Source organism: Pinus tabuliformis, chromosome 8 (genome assembly GCF_031772625.1).
Source record: "Pinus tabuliformis cultivar Carrire ecotype Pingquan chromosome 8, CPIR1, whole genome shotgun sequence".
Taxonomy (NCBI): Eukaryota; Viridiplantae; Streptophyta; class Pinopsida; order Pinales; family Pinaceae; genus Pinus; species Pinus tabuliformis.
In genome coordinates this window covers 238,827,567-238,854,410 of record NC_142294.1, presented here as the reverse complement: position 1 = coordinate 238,854,410, position 26,844 = coordinate 238,827,567, and the positions used below count along the sequence as shown (strand labels likewise).

Below are 26,844 nucleotides of genomic sequence, written 5' to 3'. Positions count from 1 at the left end.
TTTACAATATTTATTGGTATTAACTGTATCCTGATTTTTGAACTTCAATTTGTTTTATTTTTCTAGCAGCTATTTGGATTTCAACAGAGAACTGATGTTTAGTTTTCTTCAACAATGCGACCTTGCCTATGTTCCACTTGCTAATTATTTTGAAAGTTGAAACTTGAGCAGGTTATTGCATTTAGTGATGAGGAGGGTGTTAGATTTCATTCTACCTTCCTGGGAAGTGCAGCTGTTGCTGGAATACTTGCTGTTGATATTCTACGTGTATCTGATAAAAGGTTTTTTCCATCACAAACTAATAATATGTGAAATATATTTCTACCTAATCCTAATATTTGGTATTTCTCGATACTTGTGCAGTGGATTGACAATTCAGGATGCACTTATAGATACGGCTTTTGATGGCACAGAAGAAAGCCTGCTTCAATTCAAGTATGATCCTCAGTCAGTTTGGGGTTATATTGAGGTGCGACTGCAAAAACATAAACTTTCATTAGGTCATTCTTGCAAGACCACATTACACTTGTTTAGTTGTTGGAGCATGAAAGTTTACATGTCTGATTTGAACAAACTATTTTGAATGAAACAGGTTCATATTGAGCAAGGTCCTGTGCTGGAGGGACATGATGTTCCCCTGGGAGTTGTAGTTGGGATAGCAGGGCAAACACGTTTAAAAGTAAGCAGTTTTTTCTTTGGCAAGTCTGGGATACATTCTCCTTTCTTAGGGACCCTATAGTGGTGAAGAAATAAGATCTTTTTTAATGCAAGTTTGCATCTATTAATTACAAAAGAAATTGAGAAACAAATACTATTGGCTCTGCAAATTTAATGTATCAAAAACTAAATATATAAATCTGGTCCTCCTTTATAGGTTACAGTCAAGGGCTCACAAGGACATGCAGGCACAGTGCCGATGTCAATGCGTAATGACCCAATGCCAGCAGCTGCAGAAGCTATCTTACTTGTCGAGAAACTTTGTAAATATCCAGAGGAACATCTAAACAAAGGTAGTAACTATGAAATTTCAAGGAAAGGAATTTCACAAGGATCAATAGTATGTACAGTTGGAGAACTAGCAAGCTGGCCAGGTGCAAGCAATGTTATTCCTGGGCAGGTTCTTATTTTCCTTCTGCTTGCATCATTTTTAAAACTTAATGTTTTCAAGGCAGAATGACTTAGAAAATTAAGATAAAACATAATCTTTGCAGATATAAAAATAGAAGCAATTGTGCCAAACAATTATCAAATTTGAAGACTTAATGCTCATCTATGGTCATTGTCGATAGGCTAGTTTTGTGAAATCATTGATCTTTAAACGAAAATTGACTTCGAAATTTTTCCTATTAAAATAAAAGTTAGATATTGTTTTGCAGTTTTTTACTTAGTTCTGGCTCCATTGCTAAGTATTTTTTTAATAGAAACAAAATATATGTTTTCACATTATGTACAGGATTACATTTGGATCATTCCCAGCTAATACTATTACCCCATAGGGTTTGTTATCATCTAGAGATTCCTTCCTGCAAAGAACAAAGGATTCTTCCTGATTAGTCTAACGTATCAACTGATTGAATCAACTGCATAACTGTGACCTCAATTAAACAAATGAATCTGCTGTTTAGAAATAAAACAGAAATAGAACAGAAATAAAACAGCAAATAAATAAGTTGGCAACAAGCATGCAAATCGAGTAGAGAAACTCTGAATGCAATATTACTAGTTGTAGCCTAATTAAACTATAACCTCCTGCAAAATATGGTCTCCATGAATTCTGCCCTTGACAAATATTGGAGGTGTTTTGCAAGTGATCTATCACAACACAAACGACCTAGGATTGGATTTGACACCAATATTATAACTTAAATTTCTAATCTGATTTTTCTTCCAATTTGGAGATAAAATATTTATATATATAAAAGAGATGTATTAAACAGTGTTTTTAAAACCGGAACCGGTGACCGGACCGGTCCACCTAATGAACCGGTTTACCGACCGGAACCGGTCTAACCAGGACTGGTTTGGTCTAAACGAACCGGTTTTAGAAAAATACATTAAATAATTATTTTTTAATGAAAAAAACTATTTTTAAGATTTAAAACCATGATTCCAAGCCAATAGAGACAAAATATGCAAAGATTGCTCATTGATATACCATGTAAAGCCTTAAAGGTGAATATATCAAAATGGCACCGAGTGCAATACATATCATCGACAAAATACATAAGCAATGAGGCTCTAAATGGCCACTAGAGTGCAAAAATAAAGCCTACAAACTATGGGGCCAGTGGCCTACTACAAGACTTCAGTCTAGACTCTACATATATGATAATAGTAATACTATAATAGTGATCAACATTATCACTTGAAGTTGAAACTTCTCATGAGTCTCAGTCATCATGATCAAACTCAGTTGGTTGAGTCTCGACTCCCAAACTGTGTAGCCACAAACTTCTCTATTGGTTCAGTGACTTGAGTCTCAAACTTCTGAAGGTATTCTGCCCTAATATGCCCTATTATTTCATTTGGTGCTCCACATGGCTTTACATGGCCTCCTATCCCAGCCAAGTGTTGCTTGAACCTGTTAATACCCCCTCCTTGAATGGATTTTTGGCAATATTTGCAGATCATTTTGCCATCAATCATATCACAATGAGCCCATGCAGTATCTGCGGCTTTTGGAGGCATGATGACTCCCTGGATGGTAGATCATAGAAGTGAGAAGTTTATAACACAAAAAAAAATTCATGGACAACAGACTCAAATGAGGAATTATCAAGTGCAAATCCTTACCTGGAAATGCAAACTAGCTCCCTTAGCCTCCTCTTGAAGATGGCAACTCCACTGACAGCTACACACTATCTCCAAAATAGCTCCAACTCCAACTCCAAGATGACTACTTCAGCAAAAACTCCACACTCTCCAAGCTCACAAACAAACTCACAAACACTCACAAACACTCCAAATCAGTTGTGTGAGACAAATGAGAGTGAGAGGGGTCTCTTATAGCAAGTGTGAGGGTGTTTTTGGAGGGAAAATACCTTTCCCTCACCCCCAAAACCCCTAAACCACAAAACCGCTGCACTTTTTGTCATAATTCGGTGGGCTGTCCATAAACCGGCCGGTTTAGGACGGAACCGGCCGGTTTGCTACAAACCGGCCGGTTCCGCCCTAAACCGGCCGGTTTTTACCGGTTAGGGCCGTTTTTTGGGCACATGAGGTATCTAACCCGGTTTTTTAGGCCGGTTCGGACCGGCCAGGCCTCTAACCGGCCGGTTAGACCGGTTACTGGTTTTTGTGGCCGGTTTTTAAAACTATGGTATTAAATGATGATTACAATGAGCTTTGTGATGGTATACGTATAAGCGTTGACTAGTCACAAGGGTGAAAAAACATGTTTTTAAGGCTTGTGGCCTTTCACTTAGTATTATCTTTCTGGCAAATAAATGGTAGGTTATCTATTCATATAGACTGTCAATTAAAATATTTACATGCTTTTGGAGAATTCAGCTGGGAAGCCCTTTGATTTATTAGCTTTTGGGGTTAGCCCAAAGGCATTTTCATCTTGCTAGGGGTGTGCTGTGTCTCCTCAATTTAGAACCTGGTACAACTCTGAAATGTCACTGAGAAATGTGTCTGAAACAGTCCAGCCCATCTGTACAGCTGTATGGCTTGCCTAGAAAAATATGCCAACTGTGAAATGCAGCTCCAAGCTGCCTCGAAATCCATGCTAAGGTTCGGCCCTCTCTTGCTGCCCTGCGAGATTTGTACGGCCTGTACGGCCTCCACAAAATCAGCTTGAGTGCCTCGAAAAGCATGCAAGCCCTGGATGCCCTGATACGCCCTTTAGGAATGCGTGTTCACTGTGGGATTTGTATGCTGAAGGAGAAAAGTGAGATTTGTAGGGGAGATCTAATTATCAACTTTAGCTTATTCCCTTTTCGTGTAATGTTTCTTCTCGCATTGGTTTTCAGGATAGGGGAATGACGAGGACATTCCCCGTGGGGACATGTCCCCGGGACTGCTAGAGTGTACCCCCAAATTTTTTAAGGGATGACAGGTTGGGGAAGACAATCATATATATATATATTAAAAGTCATAATTAACTATTAGCATTTGTATTTGCTTGAAGCTTATAACCATAACAAGGTATATTATATAGTATTATGCACAATTTTTACACTTGCCAATTCTTAAAAATCTCAAGTAACTTAAAAAGGGTTGAGTAATTTTTTGTTATTGGCCCCTAGACATGAGTAAAATGGAGTTTAGGATTAGGAAACTTAAGTGTAACTATTTTCAATTTGCAATAAAGTCCACGAACAGTGTATGAGATAAAGAAATATCTGTAGTAGAGCTTAATGCAATTGATTTCTACTTCCTACTGTACCAAGAGACAATCCTTGATCCCATGCTGAAGCAATATCCTGAAGTGTTTTTCCCACTGCATTACCTGCCTAGTCTTCATCAGTATATCCCATCAACCCGACACCATCACTTTGAGTATGTCTCAGCCCATACTCAACTGTACCTCGTAGATATCACAACACATGCTTTGCTAGTGTTCAATGCACTCTCTTTGCTCCACCATGAACTGACTAAGTGTGTTGACCGTGTTGTCGCACAGAATGTCTAGGCACCGCGACAACGGTTCAGATCGAAGGTTGTACCCTGATCCCCAATCTCTCCGTTTAAGCTGTCTCCCTACAGTAGGCTAAGGGGGGTAGACCCTATGAAGGAGAACTAGTTGGCAACCAGTCAGTTCGGGAGACACAGCGAAGCGACCAAGTATTTGATTTAGATTTAGCAAGGTTTATAGGTTTTGATCAGATTTTAAGCAATTGATGCCAATTCCTTATGGAGTCAACTATCTTTCTAGGAAATTTAGGACCATGTAATTGATTTGCAACTGCTGCTTGGATGAATGACTATCTTATATGAAGTGCAGATCCTAAAGTTAATATGAGATGCAAGAATCTTGGTTCATTTTAGTTAAATGCCTATCTAAGTTTTAACCCTTCGATCCTTTCTATATTGAACCTGATTTCGCAGTAATTGGCAGAAAGAAGATAAGGTGAAGCACACTAAGGTGTGATTAACGATACCTCTCCTGAAAATTTAACATACCCGGTGCCTCCGGCACCGCAGAGAGCTGTGGCTCTGACAACTGCAAGGTCACCGTTTTAAGTACTATTAAAAGCAGACTTCTCAAGAAAAGATGGATGGATACCTATCTCTATCGATCAAGTTTATGCTTGGAAGTAAATTTTATTTATTCAAAACTAACTTATATGCAAATGCACCAGATGATGAGAAGAAGTTAGACCCGAGGATTAGAAACACTTGTGTTGCAAAAGCCCTTAATCACCAAAATAAAATGCTCGCTTTATTGGATGAAGACTTAAAAATAAACCCCTGAAAATATTACAATTAAACCACAAGCGTATTTCAAATAATTTTGATACAATTATAGCTCAAAGAGAACAAAAAATTCTTTGCAATTAACGTCAACAGATGCTCAAAAAATGCTCAGTTTATGAAACAAAAGATATGCATTTGATCACAATTCTATGACAGAGTACTTAATTTTCAGAAATTAGTTTTTAGGACAGTAGTAAGAAAAACTTTATGACAACAACAATATGACAATGAAAATAGTAAGCTATCAATGATATCTTTATGCCAAAAATTTACCGAAAAGTTTCCAAACTTGCCCACATGAATTATAAAAATTTTTCAGCCTGTTATGATGTGATTTCCAGAATTATATCAGATCTGATATACTTATTACAACCAACAATTAAAACATGAAATAAGCCTAATGATAAATGCCCAACTCAAGAAATTAATTCCTTAATGTATTAGACAACTTAGGAACTGATTTTAGGCTAACCCACATGAAATTTTGCCACTGTTATATTTCAGACTTCAGAAACAGAATTATTCAGAGATAACAGTTACCCAAAATGTAGATCTAGGCCAAATTTTTGATACACATCAAACATAAATGACTTATTAATGTATTTAACAATTTTTTTTAGTTAATTTCAAACCACTTAGATGTGTTTTTCACCACTATTAGAAAGGTATATGACTGCTGTAGCAAACAGTGAGAAAAAATATGGTTTAGAGATCAAACCCTTAGACCCTAGGCCTTGAAGATACCTTGTCCAAGTTGCCCAAAAAAAATTTCAATACTTGAAACACAAATTTTTACCAAATTTTCTGCAAAAACCCACCAATGATTAGCTTCAGAAAATCAAACATTTAAATCAGAAATGGAGCAAGGGGAATCTAGGGCCAATGAGAGATAGCACTAGGCCCAATAGAACTAGCGTTGGGCTAGGAGAAGGCAGATCTGGGCTTAGGAGCTCCAAAACTTGAAACCCTTGTTCTAAAAAAAGTTATTTTGCTTCAGATCTTCAGGTTTATTACAAAATCTTTAATGGCTAGCCTTGTAAAAATATTTCGGACAAGATATTGCCCTCCAGGGCCTAGATTTGTCTCAAAACCCCCAGATTTTCTTGAAAAAATCTCAGATCTGAAGATTTACTTGGTTGATTTCCTAGATCTATTGCTGCAAACAATCTTTGAGCCCAGATTTTGCCCTCCAGAGTCTAGAATTAGCTCAGATCTGAAGATTTTCTTGGCTGATTTCTCAGATCTATTCTTACAAACAATCTTTGAGCCTAGATCTTGCACTTCAGGGTCTAAATCTAGCTCAGATCTGAAGATTTTCTTGACTAATTTCTCAGATCTATTCTTGCACACAATCTTTGAGCCTAGATTTTGCTCTCCAGGGTTTAGATCTAACTTAGATTTGAAGATTTTCTTGGCTGATTTCTCATATCTATTCCTACACAAATGAAAAGTAAAAAACTCTACCCAATATGTACAAAACTAGAGAAAGTCCCAAAAACCCAAGTGTTAAAATTCAAAATTATGTTACAAAATTTCAGATTTACACAAGTAAATAACAAATCTATACAAATAATTTACAGATCTATACAAATAATTTATAGATTTATTAGATCTAAGGAGTATGACTATAACTCCGCTCTCAAATCTGATAATTTAAGGCTCTTAATAGCTAGATCTATCAAAATTTCCACAAAATATTTAAAAGATTTTGAAATTTTAGAGAGGTACTAGCCCAAAAACACCCTGCAGAAAAAAAGATTATTGTTAGATAAATCTTGAGGCTTATATTAAGTAGGCTCTTTGAAAAATATGTGTTGAGAGTTGGTTGGTCCAACCAAAGACTATCTTTAAACACTCAATGAGAACCTGAGAGATCTTCTGCAAACACTAGATCAACCATTAAATCAAGTAGAGAAATAGAACAACAATAAAATTCTAAAGAAATAGAGATATCTGCTACTTCAATCAAAATTAAAAATGTTACCCTAGATCCAACAAACTGAATAAGATACTTGTATTCAGATTATTCTAAGAGAGCTATTGATTGATAGTTTTCACATAATATTAAGCAGAAATTAAAACAATGTTACCATAAATTTATGAAGAGGAACACTACAGCACGTTGAAACCCCAAAGACTTTCGCATTAATTCAGAAAGGTATACAAGAGAGCTTGAGAGCTTAGTATACGATCTAGAGATAGGATGGATAAGTGACAAATGACCTCCTATTTAAAGATAAATCTTCGAACGACTAGTTCGAGTGATCCTCGTCAAAGCAATCTCGACTGTTGATGAAGATTAAAATTTCTTTTAATCTCATCTGTTGAAATATTAAATTCTTGAGAAAATTTGAATTTTTCAATTAAATGCATTTTAATTAACTCAAAAATAAAGATTTTGAGTTAATTTCCTAAAAAAGTTGGCTTTGACTTAAACCCTAGGGACCAAAGTCTTAAAATTTAGCAAAATAATTAATTTACCTTAGTCCCGGGACCTTTTAAAATTTGAATTTTGAAGGACCAACGAATTTTGCCTTTGAAAAATTAAAATTTACCTAGGACCTAGAATTAATTAAATTTCTGGTTTAGGATTTTAATTAATTTTTGGCCAGAAAATTTAATTAAATAACCTATGAAGGGATAAATTATTTTTTGAACCCTCAAGACATTTTACATCATAATTTTCATATTTTTTACATCTCAAGGGGGAAAACCCATTTATAAAAGACCCTCATAGATTACCTATTTATGCGACACAAATATAATCTAGCAGACCAAACAATTTGTAATAAAATAATCTAACCAAATAGTTAGGATTATTCCTAAATCACTTTTACATAGACTCGATCTATAACACTAGGACTCGCTTAAGATCCCAGTGACAAAATACATTCCGGCTTTGGGGTAAGACTAAAGGAAAACTCTGTTGACCATCCGAGAATGGATCGGTGAGACAAAAAACCTCCCAGAATGTAGGTCGTCACCAAAAAATTAGGTTTGCCTAGGCAATTACATGCATGACACAAATCTGTTGAGATTATTTACATCATATACATGTAGAATGGGTTTACATTATAACATAAAAAGATCAGACTGATGATGATAGCTGGACGACACAGACACATCGATCAGACGCTATCCCTTTTTGCGAAAAAAGGGGGTGTACTGCTATGGGTCATTGACACGTAGTGGTCAACAGACTGCAAAACAAATGTCTAACCTGGTGTTCATCATATACATGAGAGAGCCAATAAGCTATCTATACAAGGTGGGGTGCACTGCCTCCTGATTCGATGCATCAATCTTCTTCCAATTGGTTATCATAGGTGTAGGCATGGGTCTATAATCCAACATCCTGAATCTCTTCAAGATATCCAGAACATATCTCCCTTGACCAAGGAAGATCTGCCCGTCTGTTTGCCACACCTTGAGTCTTAGAAAATAGTGCATCAATCCCAAGTCCTTCATCTCGAACTTTGTTGCTAAGTCCCTCTTGTAGTCTTCTATGATCCGTAGCGACCCAATCAAAAATAGATCATCCACATATAACACGAGAATGAGTGGCTCACCTCCAACCATAAGATAGTAGTCTATAGAAGTTTGAATCTGACTCACTCTATACAAAGCCCATTTCTTGCAAGTAGTTGTCAATCCGACCATACCATGCTCTAGGAGCTTGCTTGAGTTTGTGTAGCTGTCTCTTCAACCTTCATACACATGTTTCAAAGCCCTTTGGTTGTTGAATGTACACCTTCTCTTCCATGACTCCATTTAGGATATGCCATCCCATCTGTGCTACAAGTGAGATCACGACACTAATGGAAGTGTACTTGGCCACATGAACAAACATCTCCTCATAATCTATTCCATCTTCCTTGGAGAACCCCTTGGCCATGAACCTGGCTTTGAACTTCTATATGTTGCCATTTGTAGTGTGCTTGATCTTATAGATCTAATGAGAACCAACCATTGCCCTATCCAATGATCTAGGCACGACCTCCCAAACATCATTCAACATGATGGTTTGTACTCCTCCAATATTGCATTCTGCTACACCTGATGCTGCGCAACCTCTTCATAGCTGGAAGGCTCATTGTCAATAAGCTCACTCATCAACTCCATGTACCCCAAATATCTCTCTGGTGGTATCTTGTCCCTAGTGCTTGATCTAGGAGTTCCCACAAACTCCTGCATATCTCAATGCTCGAAGAACCTCAATTTCTTCTCCCACTTGTGGTGGGTGGAGCTTCAAGCTCCTCATCATGTTGCTTCTCCACATGTTGCGAACTCTTCTCAACAACTGTACCAATGCCATACTAGTCACTGTACTCGTGCTCGTGCCTTGAGCCTGATATTCTTGTTCAATGCCTATAGTTATGCAACCTGTTGAAGCATCACCCTTCTGTAACATCTCCCTTTGTGCTGTTGATGTTTGACATCGCTGCCCACCAACTACTATGCAAATGTTGCATCTGTACTGTTGCTAACACTGCCACTACCAACTCTGCATTTGTACTACAACCCTCATAATTTCTGCATCTGTGCTATTGCTGGTACCACCACTGCCAACACTGCATCTGCACTGCAATCTTCTCCAACTTCTACTGCTACTGCATCAACAACGGAAAAGCATCCAAAATTACTGAACTGGTGTTCAACATGATGCATTTGTTGCTAGAGTTTTGACTGCTGTTAGCCTCTGTGTGAGCCTCTGAAGCCTCTGCGTCGCTGCTGACTCTGCTCTGTGCTAACTGCACTATTGTTGACTCTAGCTTTGCGCTGCTCAGTCTTTGGCGTTCCTAGCTATTGTAACTTTCTCTCCGATACTCCTCTGTGTCAACTGACCCGATCCATCGTGCTACTTCTGATCTGGGCTCCTGTAGCAAGGTATTGATCTGAGAGGTGGACTCCTCAAGGATCCCGCCCATCTGCAGTTCTTTCGAATTACAGTTCTATATCACCCTGCCTCTGGGTGATCATGGAAAACTCCTCGTCCTCGATCTATGCCGATGCAACCTTCGAATCCTGCTTCTCGTCCTTGTCCTTCTTCTTGAGAGGACACTGTGTAGCGTAGTGACCAAGTTCGCCACACCAAAGCACTTGATCGTCGAAATATCTTTCTTCTTCCGTTGCTCCTGCTGCCCCTTAGATTCGAGGGATGCATTTTCATCCTCCTCCGTTAGCTTTGTCCCACTGTTGCCGCTGCTATTGTCAAGTTTGCACTTGACTAAGTCTCTCCTCTTCTCTTCCTGCTGGAGAGTGGCCCACATCCCTTCCCAATCTGGCAATCTTGCTTTGCTCAGGATGCCCTAGACAAACACTTGCCATTCTTCTGAGACTGAATTTAGAGCTAGCCTTACCATCTCGGTAGGTTGAGGTGTTGGCCCCACAGCTGCCAACTCGTCTCGGGTTTCCTAAAGCTTTGCAAGGAACGGTTCAATGCGTTCCCCCTTTTGCATCTACGTGGTTCTAATCTTTTGCTCCAAGTACGTCTTCCGCTGCTCGGAAGATCCCTGATATAGCATGGACAAGGCATCCCACATTTCCTTGGCAGTCTCTGGCAGCCCCTTTGCCTTTGCCATCTCTCCCTTCTACTTTTTGAGCGGATCTGGATTCGCAAGCTCAGCTACCGCACTATTAACATAGATCTTGAGAAAATGTTCATCGAGAAGGCATGACATCCTCGCCTTCCAGATCACATAGTTGGATGTGCCATCCAACCGATCCTGATCTTGTAACCCACTGGCTGCCATCGCTGCCAACGAAAGCGTCGAATTGCTTCCTCTCTCCTCTACGCAGCACTGGGATGGCCTACGCACTCCCTGCTGGAGTTAGTAGAGCTGCTCCTCTCTGCTGCTGCTCAGCAATAGAGAAATCAAATTCCTTGGCTAGGATTCTCCGAGGAAGAAATCCCCTCAATAGTGTCTCCCTTCTTCCTTTTGACGATTTTCTACCCCAACAACTGCTGCAAAAAATTGCGTCACACCATAAAACTACCTCTTCGTTGAAGCTGCTACGTTGCTCCCTTTGACACTGTCAAACTTCGATCTGGAAGTCTTACCTCTCTGTTGACTCAGTCAAAGAGAGACCTTCCTCAAAAATCTTTGCCCTCCATGCCTGGACTGTGCAATCCCTTTAGGGATTCGATTTACTGCCTATGTAGCACTTTGATCCTTCTCTTCAGCTCTCGGCTCTTCCAACTCTGCTCTCTTGCTTCACTTGCAGCTCCGATACCTTGTGAAAATTCGATTACCGGATTCACCACTGCAGCAACTGATTAAGTTCCTTCTATTTGTTAATCACTGAACAAATTATTTACTGTTTCCTTTAGTAAACACCAAAACTAATACACTGGAGTCTTCACCATTTAAATTATAAGCAGAAACAAGAAACTGAGCAAGAAATAAATACACAACACATTACACCGTTGTTTTTGGACCAATGTCCCCGGAAAAGCCCAATGCAGGAAAACCAATGTAGCAGTTGAGGGTTTTATTATTAAGCAGTAGTAATCCTGAGTACAATTCGTTGGATGCTCCACTGGCTATCTGATATAGAGAGAAACTGGGCAAAACAAATAGTGAGATGATCTCACCCTGTCATTGGAAGAACTGTCTCTGATCTCTCTGGAATTGAGCCTTTGCGTCCCTTCTGCATCAGTCTCTGCACAGAATTGCGTCAACCCCACGCAGTCTCTGCGTCAACTCTGCTGGGATTGCGTTGCCCCTCCTTCTGATCCTCTACTGGCTGGAAACTTCAGCTCTCAGCGTCCCAGTCTCACACCCCGGCTCCCGACTTTTGAAACTCGATTTCCTTAGCAGGAATTCAATCTCTCTCTCAGGCTCTGCGTGGCCCAGTGTCGGCCTCTTTGGACGTCGTTCTGCCCTCTCTGCCTTGCACTCTCTGGCCCAGGAAAAGCTTCTCTTTGGATATTACCCATGCTCTTCACTGCAAAAGATCACTTTGAATTCCTCTTTCGACAACTGCTATGCTTCAGAAATTCGATCTTCTGATCTTCACTCGATGTGCCTTCCAAATTCCCATCAACCCTCTTCTTATAATCCTTTTGTTGAGAACCAACGACCCAGATTAGATCCTAATCAATGGTTCAGATCATCTTGGCTTGATCCTTGTCTTCTTCTAGAAATTTCACCCAAAGTTAGATTAATACCCTTTAATTATTTTAATTTCCTAAGTCTAGGCTTAGGCACCCATGAAAAATAATTAATTATTTTAATAAAAATGTCTCCGGGTGGAATTTCCCAAAATGATCTCTGGGTATTGTGGAATGCATGTGTCCTCACCTCCTTGCGAATTTTGAGGCTAAGAGCACATCCAATGCTACCAGAAATCAACACTTCCTTCAAAGAGGAATTTCAGAAAGAAATTTTGATCAAAGCAATAGGCGGAGGATCTATGGTATCATGTCATGTGCTGATCAATAGGGTTGTTGGCTGGCTTGTTGTCCGAGGAAAAAAATTTCTCTGATGGGTTACCCACACTTTGGTGCGTAATAGTTATAGCTGCTGATGGTCAACAAAAAAAAGTCTTAGGATGGTGCCATAATGTTTTTGTAAAGACACAAAATCTAGAATTACAATCTGAATACTAGGCTCTACTCTTTAGTGGAACGAACATGATGTTAGGATTGGAATGGTTGATGTAATTGGGCACCTATGCCACAAAACTACAAGAACAATTTATGGAATTCAAATGGAAACAAAAGAACCACAAAGTATATGGCTCATAATGTCGACATTATCCGTTAAAAGAACTCACAAATATTCAAAAACAAATCCGAAAATAAGATACCTCTATATAATGGAAGGAAAAATCATCCAAGATTGCTTTGAGGATGAAGCATTTAAAAGGAATGCATTGTATATACATAAAGCCTAAGATTAAAAATGATAAAATTTAAATATAATAAATAATAATAATATTTCAATTCTTTACCATTGGGTAAGGTTTAATTCCCATGAGGGCTGTAGGAATTTACAGGGTAAGTTCCTCAGAAATAACACCAAAAGGACACTGCTCACAACCAGATCACAGATCAATACACCAGTATTTTTGACGTGGTTAAAACCCTCAAAGAGGGAAACAGTCCACGGCCTGTGCCAACGTGGCTACTACAGGCAATTTATTAATCAAAGAATGAAAATTTACATAAGCTTCTCTCATGCACGGATTACCCGAACAATGACCCTCCATGCGCTTTAAATAGAACTCATGGACCAATCGGGTGTCAAGCCACGGATCAAGTGTCGGTAATACCGAGGAGAGAGTGAACCGTCGGATCACTACATATCGTGACCGTCGGATTGTAAGTTACAAAATGTACAACGGTAAAGAAACACACTTTACCTAACTCTACACTAGACCAAGTTGAACTTAACTATATCCTATGTGTCGGAATATCCTAACATCCCCCCTTAAGAACAACTTGGGATAGGATTGAAGGATTTACAAATATGACACAATAGGAGAAGGAAGGAGGCACTAGAGCCTATCCCCCCTTAGTGACAACTTCCTGAACTCCAAGCATATATCGAAGTTTAGTGAACTTCGCCTCTGTGAGAGCCTTTGTGAAGATGTCTGCAACCTGATCATCTGTTGAACAATATTGCACTTCAAGAACATGGTCATGAATGAGCTTTCTGATGAAGTGCATGTGTAGTTCAATGTGTTTGCTGCGCTGATGCTGGACTGGATCTTTGCATAGCTGAATGGCACTTTGATTATCACACCAAAGTGTGGTTGGATGCTGCTGCTCAAAGCCAAACTCTGATAGGATCTGACGAAGCCACAAGGCTTCCTTACTAGCTTCCACGGCACCACGATACTCTGCTTCTGCTGACGAAAGAGAAATGGCAGCCTGTTTCTTACAAGCCCATGTAATAGGTCCTGAACCAAGAGTGAAGACATAACCGGCAGTAGACTTCCGATCATCAGGGTCACCAGCCCAATCAGAATCAGTGAAACCAACTAATAGAGGAGCTGCTTTGGCACTGTAATGAATCCCAAACTGTACTGTACCTCGAACATAACGAAGTATTCTTTTAGCTGCTTTCCAATGACTTTCACGGGGGTTTTGCATAAAACGAGCAACAAGGCCAACAGCAAAGGAAAGGTCAGGACGAGTATGGGTTAAATACAAGAGTTTTCCTACAAGTTGACGGTATAAGGTAGCATCAACTTCAGGAGAAGTACAAGAGACTGAAAGTTTGACTCCAGACTGAAAGGGAGAAGGGGCTGGCTTACAGTCTTCCATGTGAAAATGACGAAGAATATCACAAGCATACTTGGACTGGGAAAGGGAAATACCCTCCTTGGATTGCAAGACTTGAAGACCGAGAAAATAGTGTAAGTGTCCTAAGTCTGTCATTTCAAATTTCTTTTTAAGGCTGGACTTCACATGGTTTATAAGGTTGGGATCACTACCAGTAAGAATAAGATCATCAACATAAAGAACAAGGATGATAAGAGAGTTGCCCACTTTCTTGGTGTAGACAGTATTGTCAGAATAACACCTAGAAAAGCCAGATTCTAAAAGAAAGCTATCCATTTTGGCATACCAAGCCCGAGGAGCTTGCTTGAGACCATAAAGAGGATTTCTTAAGTCGACATACAAGGCTGGAGTCTGTTTGTATGAAGCCAATGGGTTGTTCCATATAGATTTCTTCATGCAAGTCCCCATGCAAGAAGGCAGATTTAACATCCATCTGATGGACTTCCCATTTTAAAGAGGCAGCAAGGGAAAGAACAAGGCGGATAGAGTTCATTTTGGCAACAGGGGAGAAGGTTTCAGTGTAGTCAATGCCTTCAACCTGTGAAAAGCCCTTAGCAACAAGACGAGCTTTATGTTTATCAACTTTCCCATCTGGTCCATACTTGGTTCTGTAAACCCATTTACATCTAACAAGTTTGCGTCCCTTTGGTAGAGGAACAAGATCCCATGTATCATTTGTCAACAATGAATGATATTCTTCATTCATAGCTGCTTCCCAATGTGGATGGCCTGAAGCTTCTGCAAAAGTGTCAGGATCATGATTTACTGGAGCTTGAGCCAGTAAAGAAGAGGCTCTTTCAAACTGAGAACGTGTACGTCGCTGATCTGTAGGATCACCGGCAAGATCACCTGCTGCATCCCGAGTAGCACGGACCCATCTTGGAAGTTGAGGATCCTGAGAAGGTGGGGGAGGATTGTCATCCTCACTTTCATCATCTGAAGAAGAAATGTTTTCAAAAGTAGAAGAGATAGGAAGAGGTGGCACATCCGCCGGACTAGGCTCGCAGGCCGATTTATTTTCATCAAATTTTACATCTCTTCTAATGATAACATTTTTGGACTTAAATGGAATAAGTCTATAACCTTTTACATCTTCAGAATATCCAACAAAAGTACATTTCTCACTCTTAGGTTCTAAAGCTTTATGCTTTTCATCTGGAATATGGGCCCATGCTTCACTTCCAAAAACACGAAAGTGACTTACATCTGGTTTAATGGAACTCCAAGCTTCTTCTGGAGTGATATTCTTTAGAACCTTAGTAGGAGTGCGATTTATTATATAATTTGCACAATTAATTGCTTCGGCCCAAAAACTAAGACTGAGTCCTTTAGATTGCAGCATACAATTAGCCATTTCCTTTAAGGTGCGATTTTTCCTTTCAGCTACACCATTTTGTTGTGGAGTGTATGGAACAGTATGTTGCATTTGAATTCCATTTTCGGTGCAAAAGTTGATGAATGTGTTTTTAACATATTCTCCACCATTATCAGTTCTTAGCTTAAGAATTTGATGTCCAGATTGTTTTTCAACAAAGGCTTTGAAGGCCAAAAATGTGTTAAATACTTCGCTCTTGAGTTTTAAGAAGTATACCCAAGTGCGTCTGGAGAAATCATCAATGAAAGTTAAGAAATACTTGCAGCCAGAGAATGAAGCAACAGGAAGTGGACCACATAAATCACTGTGCACAAGCTGTAAAGGGGCTGAGGCGTGCCAAGAGGCACGTTTTTCAAAACTGTCCCGATGATGTTTTCCGAGTACACATCCGGAACAAACACCATCTCTGCAAGATACCATAGGAAGACCTGTCACCATATTTTCTTTACATAGATGCTGAAGGGAGCGATAGTTTAAGTGACCAAATCGCTCATGCCAAAGTTTGCTCACTTCATCATTATGAGCAACAAATACTGAGGGAAGATTTGATGACCCAAAGTTGTGAAACTTATACAACCTTGTGGAATCATCAGCAATACCAGTAGCTAGAATCTGTTTAGGATCTCTTAGATCCTTGATTACAACATCATGAGGTGAAAATTCAACAATTTTACCTTCACCTGAATGAGTTATCTGATATACAGATAGAAGGTTGCAGGATAAGGTTGGAACACATAATACATCATTAAACTGACCATTGTCTAGATGAACAGTTCCAGTCCCTACAACATTAAGAGATCTATCATCACCAACATATATATTTTTGGTGTTACAATCATTTAAAGAAGAAAACATGGCTTTGTTTTTGGCCATGTGATAAGAGGCTCCAGAATCAATGAGCCACTCATGAGAATGAGAAGAAGAAGATACATTTAATGCATAACCAGACTGAGATGATTGACAACGACATGCAGAAAGTGCCATTCCTGAAGATGAAGTTGAAGTTGAAGTTGAAGAATGCTCCACATGGATGTTATGTTTCTTCATTGCGGCTTCCAAGGCTTCCATCTTCTTAAAGCATTTAGATTCTAAGTGGCCATCTCGATTACAAAAGTTACAATGTCTATCAGTCTTCTTCCATTTGTTTTTATTGGTCTTATCATTTTGCTGAAATGATCTTTCATTTTGAGGCTGAGTTTGCTTAGGACCCTTGTTTGGTTTAGGACCATTCTTTTTAGGATATGACTTCTTAGGATTCTTTGAATTTGGTTGCTGCTGGGCGGCTAACGCTTTCTTGGAAGAGTTTCCAAGATTAAGAAGACCAAGGTGTAAGAGTTTTTCTTGTTCTCTTATTAAAGAATCACAAAAAGAGTCAAAGGAAGGGGCCTTGTAGTCTTTTCCTTGACAAATGAAAGCTTCCCTTGTAGAATGGAAGGTGGAAACAAATACAGAGTAGGCTGGTCCCAACTTAGTAAGGATGGAATAAATAAGGTTACTATCTTCTTTCTTAACCTTAACACCTTCCAAGAGATATCTAAGGGTCTTGAATTTGGACAAGAAATCTTCAATGCAAGAAAAATTATTAGGATCCAATGTAAGCAACTCATTTTCAAGTTGATGGGCTCTAATTTCATTTTTAATCCCAAAAACTTTAGTGATTTGTTCCAATGCTTCATGAGGAGTCTCAAGTTCTGCAATATGGAATCTAAGATCAGGAGAAATAGACATCCCTATCAAACCACGTGCTTGATCTTGTCTATTTTCCCATTTTGCAGCCTTGTCTTCATCTTTTGGTTTCTTCTCTTGGTCTGTGGCTATTCTGTAGAGACCTTTACTTCTAAGTAAATCTTCCATGTAGGATATCCATTGGAAGTAGTTAGTGCTGTCAAGAATGACTTGGCATGGACTTTCCATTTTTTTTTTTTTTTTAAAAACTGAAGCTGAAGATGCTGAAAGTAAGTGTTCCAATGGATAGATCTCGAAAAATTAGGCGGTTTTAAAAAAACGGCTCTGAAAAAGGCTTCCGGATGAAGAAGTTATGGCTTTTTGAAAAAAAATTGTTGAAGTTGCCGGCAAAGTGCGCGAATGTGCGGAAATGAAAAAATCCGCCCCCACAAAATGGAGACTTGAACCCAAGACCTCTACTCTCTTAAAATAGCTTTGAACCAATTGATCTATACAAAAAATTTGAGAGAGAGAGAGAGAGAGAGAGAGAGAGGGGGGGGGGCCTTGGTTTGCGTGCTTGCCTTGAGAAAGCTCTTTTTCCCTACAAAACACAAAACACAAAACACAAAACCCAACACGGACATGCAAAGAAAACGAACCTTATGGCTCGAAGTTAGCTTTAGCCAAAAAACTAGATATTTTAAAAAATGAACCTTGTGGCTCAAAGTTAGCTTTAGCCGAAAAACTAAATATTTTTCTCAATGTTTCTGATTTTCCGAGATCACACTAAGGTGCAGGGAAAAGAGCATACGCAGAAATGAAAGGTATAGATCCGGTTAAAAAAAAAGCTAAATAAACCGAAACAGAAATAAGCAGAGAGAAAATAACAGTAAACTGCAAATAAAGACTGTATACCTCCAGATCTTAAAAATGACGCAGCTAGGGCTACCGGAAACCTTTTCGCGTGAAACGAAAGGGGTTCCTCACTGGAACAGATGCTCCGAACACAACAGAGCAGTCCTCTCGGCCCGAAAGCAGTCAAAAACAGCAGATCTAGGAAACAGCAGTCGGATGCAGTTCTACCGGCTTCAGATTTGGATCACCAACGGACGCGGCCCTCAAATAGCTCTGATACCATGTAGGAATTTACAGGGTAAGTTCCTCAGAAATAACACCAAAAGGACACCGCTCACAACCAGATCACAGATCAATACACCAGTATTTTTGACGTGGTTAAAACCCTCAAAGAGGGAAACAGTCCAAGGCGTGTGCCAACGTGGCTACTACAGGCAATTTATTAATCAAAGAATGAAAATTTACATAAGCTTCTCTCATGCACGGATTACCCGAACAATGACCCTCCATGCGTTTTAAATAGAACTCATGGACCAATCGGGTGTCAAGCCACGGATCAAGTGTCGGTAATACCGAGGAGAGAGTGAACCGTCGGATCACTACATATCGTGACCGTCGGATTGTAAGTTACAAAATGTACAATGGTAAAGAAACACACTTTACCTAACTCTATACCTAACTCTACACTAGACCAAGTTGAACTTAACTATATCGTATGTGTCAGAATATCCTAACAAGGGCTTCCTTGGAGCCATGGGGGCACCTTGAGGTAGTGGTTGAACATGTGGTTGCACCCAAAGAGACCATATTAAATGGTTTTGTGACTTATGCACACATAAGTGGATCAAAGCCCACCCCCATGTCCTCCTTTTTAAAGAGTCAAAGTGTCTTAGCTCGAGTGGTTTGGAGAACAATTTGTTTTTCCATCTATGTGGGTTCAAGTCTTTAGAGACATGTTGTGATCAGCCCCTTTTTGGCATTTATAAATAGTTATCCCTGTTGTAATAGTGGCAATGGATCATTTGATGTTACTGATTCTCTAGAAATTTTTGTTTTAGTTAAAAAAATAAAAATAAATAATAATAATATTAAAGGAAAAATTTGTACGTATGACTCAAAGTCACGTCTTCTCATTTAAAGGCACTTTAGGATATATTTACATTCAATACTTTTCATACGTAAACCATATTTTTCATTCATTCACTTTTATATCTCAAGTATTTTATAATTGATCTATAAGAACATTGAGTAAATCTAGCGAGCTTATATGCTCCACAATTCAAATGGGTGGTCCCACATACCATTGTCCTAGTTGAGTTTAGGGTTCATCCTTTATGCTTGGAGCACATTTTCATACTCATTTTCTTCCTCCATAAGATTTACATGCCAAGGGACTTGCTTCTAGTTGAGATTGATATCCCTATCTCACTCTATGCTCCTACAAGGATGGTGCTTGTTCCCAAAGGCCACTTACTTTCTCCTAACTATTGGTGCATTTTCATAAATCATATACATTCCTTCAATTCTTCTTAGATTCCTCGAAACATCTCCTCAACAAAGTTGTTAGGGATGACATGCATCATATATACATTCAAAGCACCTAGGTCTCACCCCTTTTAAGTGTTTAGCCCCAAGATGGCCTTTTATTATGAGCATTTCATGCAAATGCAAGATTGTGTCATTGTTCATCCCGATTACATTTGAAACAAATTGGTTCTTGATCTTGGGGTACACTTGAACTAGTTGTGGATTTTTTCTTGCACCATGTATAGATTGAGATGAACCATCACAACCAATAGTCTAAGAGGGTCTTCCAACTTTCCCATATCTAGGAGGTGAAGACTAAGGAGCATTTTGTTTTCAAATGTCCCATATACTATGATATTTTAGGGAGGTTCCATCACTTAATTTTGGGGCTTAGGGCTGTTCGTTGTGACATTCTTTCAGTACCTTCACTATAAATGTCGAACCTTATAAATCTAAGAGGCCATGATCTACAAATGAGGGATTTTGCATGGCATGTCTAGACTCAATATCATTAGGATCCTCACCTCTTTCTTCAAGCCTATCTGTGCTATTAGAGACAACGAGCAACAATCTAACTCTTCACATCTTGGGCTTGTTCAATGTAGATCAATGCGACAAAGGACTTCCTCCCACTTGACTAATAGACCTCCCACCTCTAGGAATTTTCAAAGTTGGAATTGCTGAGAAAGTATAGAGAATTTCCCATTGGCCCTAGTTGGTTATCTAAACTTCCATTTAAGGGATTTTTCACTTGGCCTTGTATGTTGGGAGAGAGAGTTCATTTTGCTCTATATCTCCTTTCGGGGTTGCACAACTAGGCCCCCTTAGCACTAGGCATTCTCTAGATGACATCATCAGGCTTTCTATCGACCCCTTGACAATGATAGATAGAGACGAGGAAACCTCCTCTCCCCCTTTCACCTCTATCTTTATCTCTAGTTATTATGTTCATGTTGGTCTAAGGCCTTATGCCTTTTAAGGTTTTATCCTTTGCCTAGACCTCACTACTCTCTCTTTTATTGTCATTTGTATCTCTTATTTTGAGCATCTAGGATTGTTCTTGATAGTCCAATTGTCTATTGGCTACCATATATAATTTTTAGTCCCATTGACCTTTTCTTGGCCATTTGATGGACATTATAAAATTATCGTATTTTATGTTGATCTCTAAATTTATGACTTTGTAAGATCTCATAAGCATTGATCGCATGTCAGTGGAGGATAGCTGTATCACAATTCAAACATTTCATTAATTTTTGAACCCAACAATCTATCTATTAATTCCTAACATGTTTACATCTACTAAATAAGAGCACTGAGTTCTTAACATAAACAAAAACTATTTTGTGGAAGCACGTTAAATAACCAATCTCACACATGCACACACACACAAATTTCTGCCCAACCAACATCTCTTCATTTCCTTAATCAAAAGCTACTTGGGCTCCTTATTGGGAAAATAACCCAAATTGAGGAAAATACATACAACAATCTGGATCTGATTGAGTTGATCAAGCTCTAGACTTGGATGATTTGGATCTCCTTGATGTCCCTTTTGCACCTTCGTCAGACCCAACAAAATTGTGTAGAAGTCTTTCTCTACCCACCACTGAGATGTCTCTCTCAATGCCTTGGGCCCCTGTGTTATGTCTTCTCCCTTGGCCTAGCCCTTCTTTTATAATCTTGAGTTATGAGTGAATTCACAACACTAATCTCTAAAGTGACTAATAACAGAGATAGATCTCGCCTCACTTGAAATCGATGGTTGAAATTCATATAATTCATTAATGCAAATAACATTTGCATTTGATTAGATTAAACTCACTTTTATCTTATAAAATATATTTAATTATTAAATTAATTACGAAGGTTCTAGGGTCCATTTGGCAACTTCTACATGCCCAAACATCTAGGTTTGTGCAAAGGTACTTGCTTGGGCTACAAATGTCAACACTCCCTCTTGGCAGGGAGGTACTTATACAACCTAGAACTAGCTCTAATTTAGAACAATGTCCCACATCACACCCACTATTAGGGATGCTCCCTTTGAACTTTAAGCCTTCCTTGCTGCCAGGTTTGGAATCATCCTCGAAGACTTGCTCCCTTTGAAATTGCTCCTAGAAACCCCCTACTCCTGAACATCCTGTAAAGTCATTTCATACCAGAGACCTTGACAGAATTGGAAGGATTTGCTGATTGGTTCTTCCCACTTGAGCCTAAAGGTTGACTCTTTCTACTTTGTTCAACTTTTGGAGCTTCTTGCTTGTTGTTCTCTATCATTGTCCTGTGCTTGTCATTGCTTCAATATGTTGGCCCTTTAGCCTATACAAGTTTCCCTCTCTAACTCTAATGCATGGCCATCATTAGAGCTAGATCCCATGGATTTGATCAGTGTCTGTCCATCCTAGAACACTACAACAAATCCCTTCTTATTCGTCATAGAGACTGAAAGTGGACTTCTCCTTAGTTTTGGCACTCATATCACGTCTTTCACTTCCAACACACCTCTTGAATCACACTGGAATACCACTGTTAGAGCTCCCTTTATTGCATGTTTGGTATTAACACCAAACTCCACATGCATCTTTGAGTCCCACTCTATCAAGATGCCTAACAACTCTCGTGCTCTTGTCATATGACATGTGTCTCCACTATCTATTAGATTTTGGTAGCATCGGACAAGTGTTCTAGTCTTGATTTGTGTCTAAGAGACTAAGGAACACAAGATCTCTGAAACCTAGAAAAGGTTTCATGAGATAAGCTTACGAAACTCCTTAATTTAATTATTTAGTCAATAATAAAAAAATGGCTAATTCTAACTTAGCAAAATTGATTAATTACTGGGAATTAATTAAGGATGACCGAGAATGCTCTAGAGACTCACACAGATCGAGTCTAAGATGATCTTAGCTGTTGATGAGGATCTAATCATGGTCATTGAAGCTCCAACAAGAGATTATAAGAGCAAGTCGATGGGATGGAGATAAACATAATTGTGAGAGCAAGAGGAAGGAAAATTGAGCTACCCAGTGTGCAAAAATCCAGTGAGGGAAGAGTTCGAGCCAAAGGGAGAAGCATCAGTGATTGAGGGAGTAGCAGGGGAGAATTTCCAAAGAAATCCTCTAGTGGTTTTCCAATTTCTAGTAGTGGGGAAGAAAGGCTGAAATTTCTAGCAGAGAGGTTGAGTTCTGCAACGCGAGTTGCAAAGTTGCCAGAGTGAGTTGCCCAAAGAGGTTCGATTCAACTGCTAGTGTCCAGATCTAGCACCGGGAAGCCTAGTGAATTGTTTCTGGAGGTAGAAACAGGCAGGTTGGCTCGACTAGAGGGGTTTCCAGGGAAGATTGATTTACCGAGGAGCAACAGTGTGTACCTCTTGTTCGGCTAAGTGAATTTGCCAAGGAGTGCAAATTGCGCACAGAGGGTCAAATTGCGTTGGGGAGAGGGAAAAATAATTTTCCTAGTTGAGATTAAATTTTTGGAGCTGAGCCAAGGAGGCAAATAGTTGTAATTCTCCATTTTGTTGCATAATAAAATAAACCCTCACTTGCTGAATTGGCTTTCCCTTCGAGGTTTTTTCGGGGACTTATCTATTTTGCTGCATAATAAATAAATCCTCATCTGCTGCATCGATTTTCCCTTTAGGGTTTTTTTCGGGGACTATTAGTCCAAAATTACTTTGTCGATTTTATTATGTGTGTGCATATTTTCTCAGATTCCAGTTTATTTTCTGCAGCATATTTTATTTCTGGTGAAGATTGTAATTGTGAGTTTGTTGATATTTGCTGTAATAACAAATAAACTATTAAATAGTTAGGAGATAAATTTTTAGTAATTGCAATCAAGGAATTTTCACATGGTATAAGAGCATTTAATATTAGATTAGAGGCTCAGAAGCGAGAGAGGTAGAATTGTGCAATTTCAGAGGGAGATCTGAGCACAATTTCTCGAGATCTATGTAGGCTATCTAGACAATGCGAATCGCTGGACAAAAATTGATTTCCAGTTGCAGGTGCAAGAAAATTTTGATTTTCCTTGAGCAGAATTCCAGCAAGTAGTGGATTGCTAGATAAAGGATTCCGGTGAGTAGATCAGTTAGTTCGTTGAGCAGATCTAGGCGTAGAAGTTTTGCAGCGAGGGTTTAAGTTGCAAATCTGTGTAGGGATTGGAAGAGAAAAACACAGAAATTATTCCCAGGATGTCTCCAGTAAATTTCTCAGATTTCTGCGATGTGGCCGCATAAAGATTCAACATTCAGGAGGCCATGGATTTGTCTTCCAGATTGGAAGATGAATTCGCTTTGATAGCTTGCCTCCCTAGCTCGACTTCACAGGGTGTTTGGGATATAGACAGTGGAGTGTCAACTCATATGACAGGAGTTAGAGAATACTTCTCCAGTTACAAGGAGGAGCAAATGGACTTCACGATTCAGATGGGAAACAAGAGTAAATGTACTCTAGTTGGAGTAGGTACCATCGAGATTCAAAGGGAGTCTGGGGCAACTACCAATGTTACAGATGTGTTGCATGTGCCCAACTTGGATATGAACCCTATTTTAGTATCCCAGCTACAAGATAAGGGATATGATGTTCACTTTGTAGGGAAGAAGGTGTTCATTAAACACCAAAATTGTAAAAAGGTAAGGTAGATTGGAGTTCATAGAAACAGACTGTATAAGTTGCAACTCGACTCTCCAAAGGCACTAGTTAGCAACAGCAACAGTGATAATAGTAGCAGTGGGAGAGATCCGAATCAATTATGGCACAGGAGAATGGGGAATTTACACCATGGAGCACTTAAGATGTTCAGGGAGACAGTGACATGTGTTCCAGAATTGAGCATGGAACATGATGATGTGTGCGGGATTGCATACTTAGGAAGTATGCTACGGTAGCGTTCCCAAGAAGTGACAATAGATCAAATGGTGTGATACAACTTATACACTCGGATACTTGTGGCCCTATGTCCACTAGATCTCTTAGAGGGTACAACTTCTTTGTTACCTTCATTGATGACTATTCCAAGGAAACCTAGATCTATTTCTTGAAGGTAAAGGATGAGGCCTTTAGTCGCTTCAGGGAGTTCAAGGCTCTAGTAGGTAATGCGACAGGCAAAAAGATCAAGGTACTTCACTTAGATAACATAGGAGAGTACATAGACAGTGACTTCATGAGTTTCTGTGTGGAGGAGGTGGTGCAACATATCTAACCATGGGTCTTTACAAAAAGAGTAAAACTAAAATCAAAATCACACCAAATCATGTGCACATAAAACTCAGAAAATGATTCATTAGTAAAATAATTACATGAGAAATCATGGCCTATTCATGGCCTCTCACTCCTCACACCCACTCACACACTACTACATCTTACATGCATCATGGGCTCCTCTCAATTTATACAAATGGATTAGAACCCAAGTAGGTTCTAGATCCCTTAACAAACTCCAACAATATCTCTTTTCATCCCTAAAATCTCTCATTCAAATCCTAAAAATCCTCTAATTCCACTTTTAACTCAACTGATCCTCTATTCTAGGATTCCCTAATCCCTAAGATCTCTATGAGATCTTTACAAGTCTATCATCACTCATATTATTTCATAATCGAGAATATTTACAATTAAAACCTCACACATATTTTTCACTCAATTTATTAAAAATACACAAATAAATTAAAAACATCACGCCCCCTAAGTCAACCAAATATACAATGATTTTCTGAAGCAGGATGCTCCTGCATCAGACTCCCGATGTAGAAAAGAAAAATTCATAGACTCTTGTCTATGAGGTCTGTCACTTTTTTGTAGTAATGTGACAACTACAAGTCTCAATGACTTGCTACCTCCAGGATTCCAAACTCTGTTTTGCTGTTGGTCCTTCAGTCTTTCTTCTTGATGCTGTTTCCTTAAATCTTCGATTTCAATATCCAATCTAGTTTCTGATTGAAGTTTATTGTTACAAGATTGGAATAACATATCATCATGATTACATTCAAGTTCCACATTTGAACATTTTTCTTCCATATGTGCAATGTGTTCATGTTCCAACAACATTTTCATTTCTTCAATTTCAGCTTTGTTATCATTCTCTATGCTTCCGATGCGCCATATTTGTTGATTTGAAGGCATATTGTTACATTCTAACTTTGGATTATCCAACCATTCTTCTAGAAATTTTAGTTCTGTTGCAATATTACTCATGTTGACATCTGAAATTATTTGATGACTATCAACAAATTCAATTATTTGTTCACCTTCAACATCTTTAACATGTCTTGCATCCACAAACAAGCTATCAATTTTTAAAATACAAGACCTTTAGGCCCCATTTGATGCTTCAAGCACCAAGTCTTCTTGTTGTTCTGGATCCTTCATATGATTTAGAAGATTCTCTGTAGATTTATCCTTTGTATCTTCATTACTTTCAAAAAGCAATGGGTCATGTTCTGGTTCACATACCAAAACTTCATTTACTTTGAGTAATTCGTCCTTTAGTTGAGCATTCAATATATGCTCCCACTTCACTTGCAATCTATGCCATTTGACTTTTATTTTCATTATCCATCCGTGTCTTTGTCTCTGTAATACCTCTAGCAACATGTCAAGTCACACCTTTAATTCAACAATCTCTTTCTTGTCATCACGAATGCAAATTGCTATGCCATCATCATGGCCTTTCTCTCGAATCTGCATCTTCTGTCGTGAACTTCAAC

General features: G+C 39.0%; 1 protein-coding gene across 1 annotated transcript in view; it reads left to right on the top strand.

The window, feature by feature from the left end:
• LOC149235016 (allantoate deiminase 2-like) overlaps nt 1-26,844 on the top strand; it is an 80,312-nt gene that overhangs the window by 43,561 nt on the left and 9,907 nt on the right. Inside the window, exons 6-9 of the mRNA XM_089372037.1 lie at nt 172-281; nt 364-469; nt 593-679; nt 875-1,117. Of these exons, the coding sequence (XP_089228163.1) occupies nt 172-281; nt 364-469; nt 593-679; nt 875-1,117 (546 nt within the window). The remainder of the gene's footprint in view (nt 1-171; nt 282-363; nt 470-592; nt 680-874; nt 1,118-26,844) is intronic.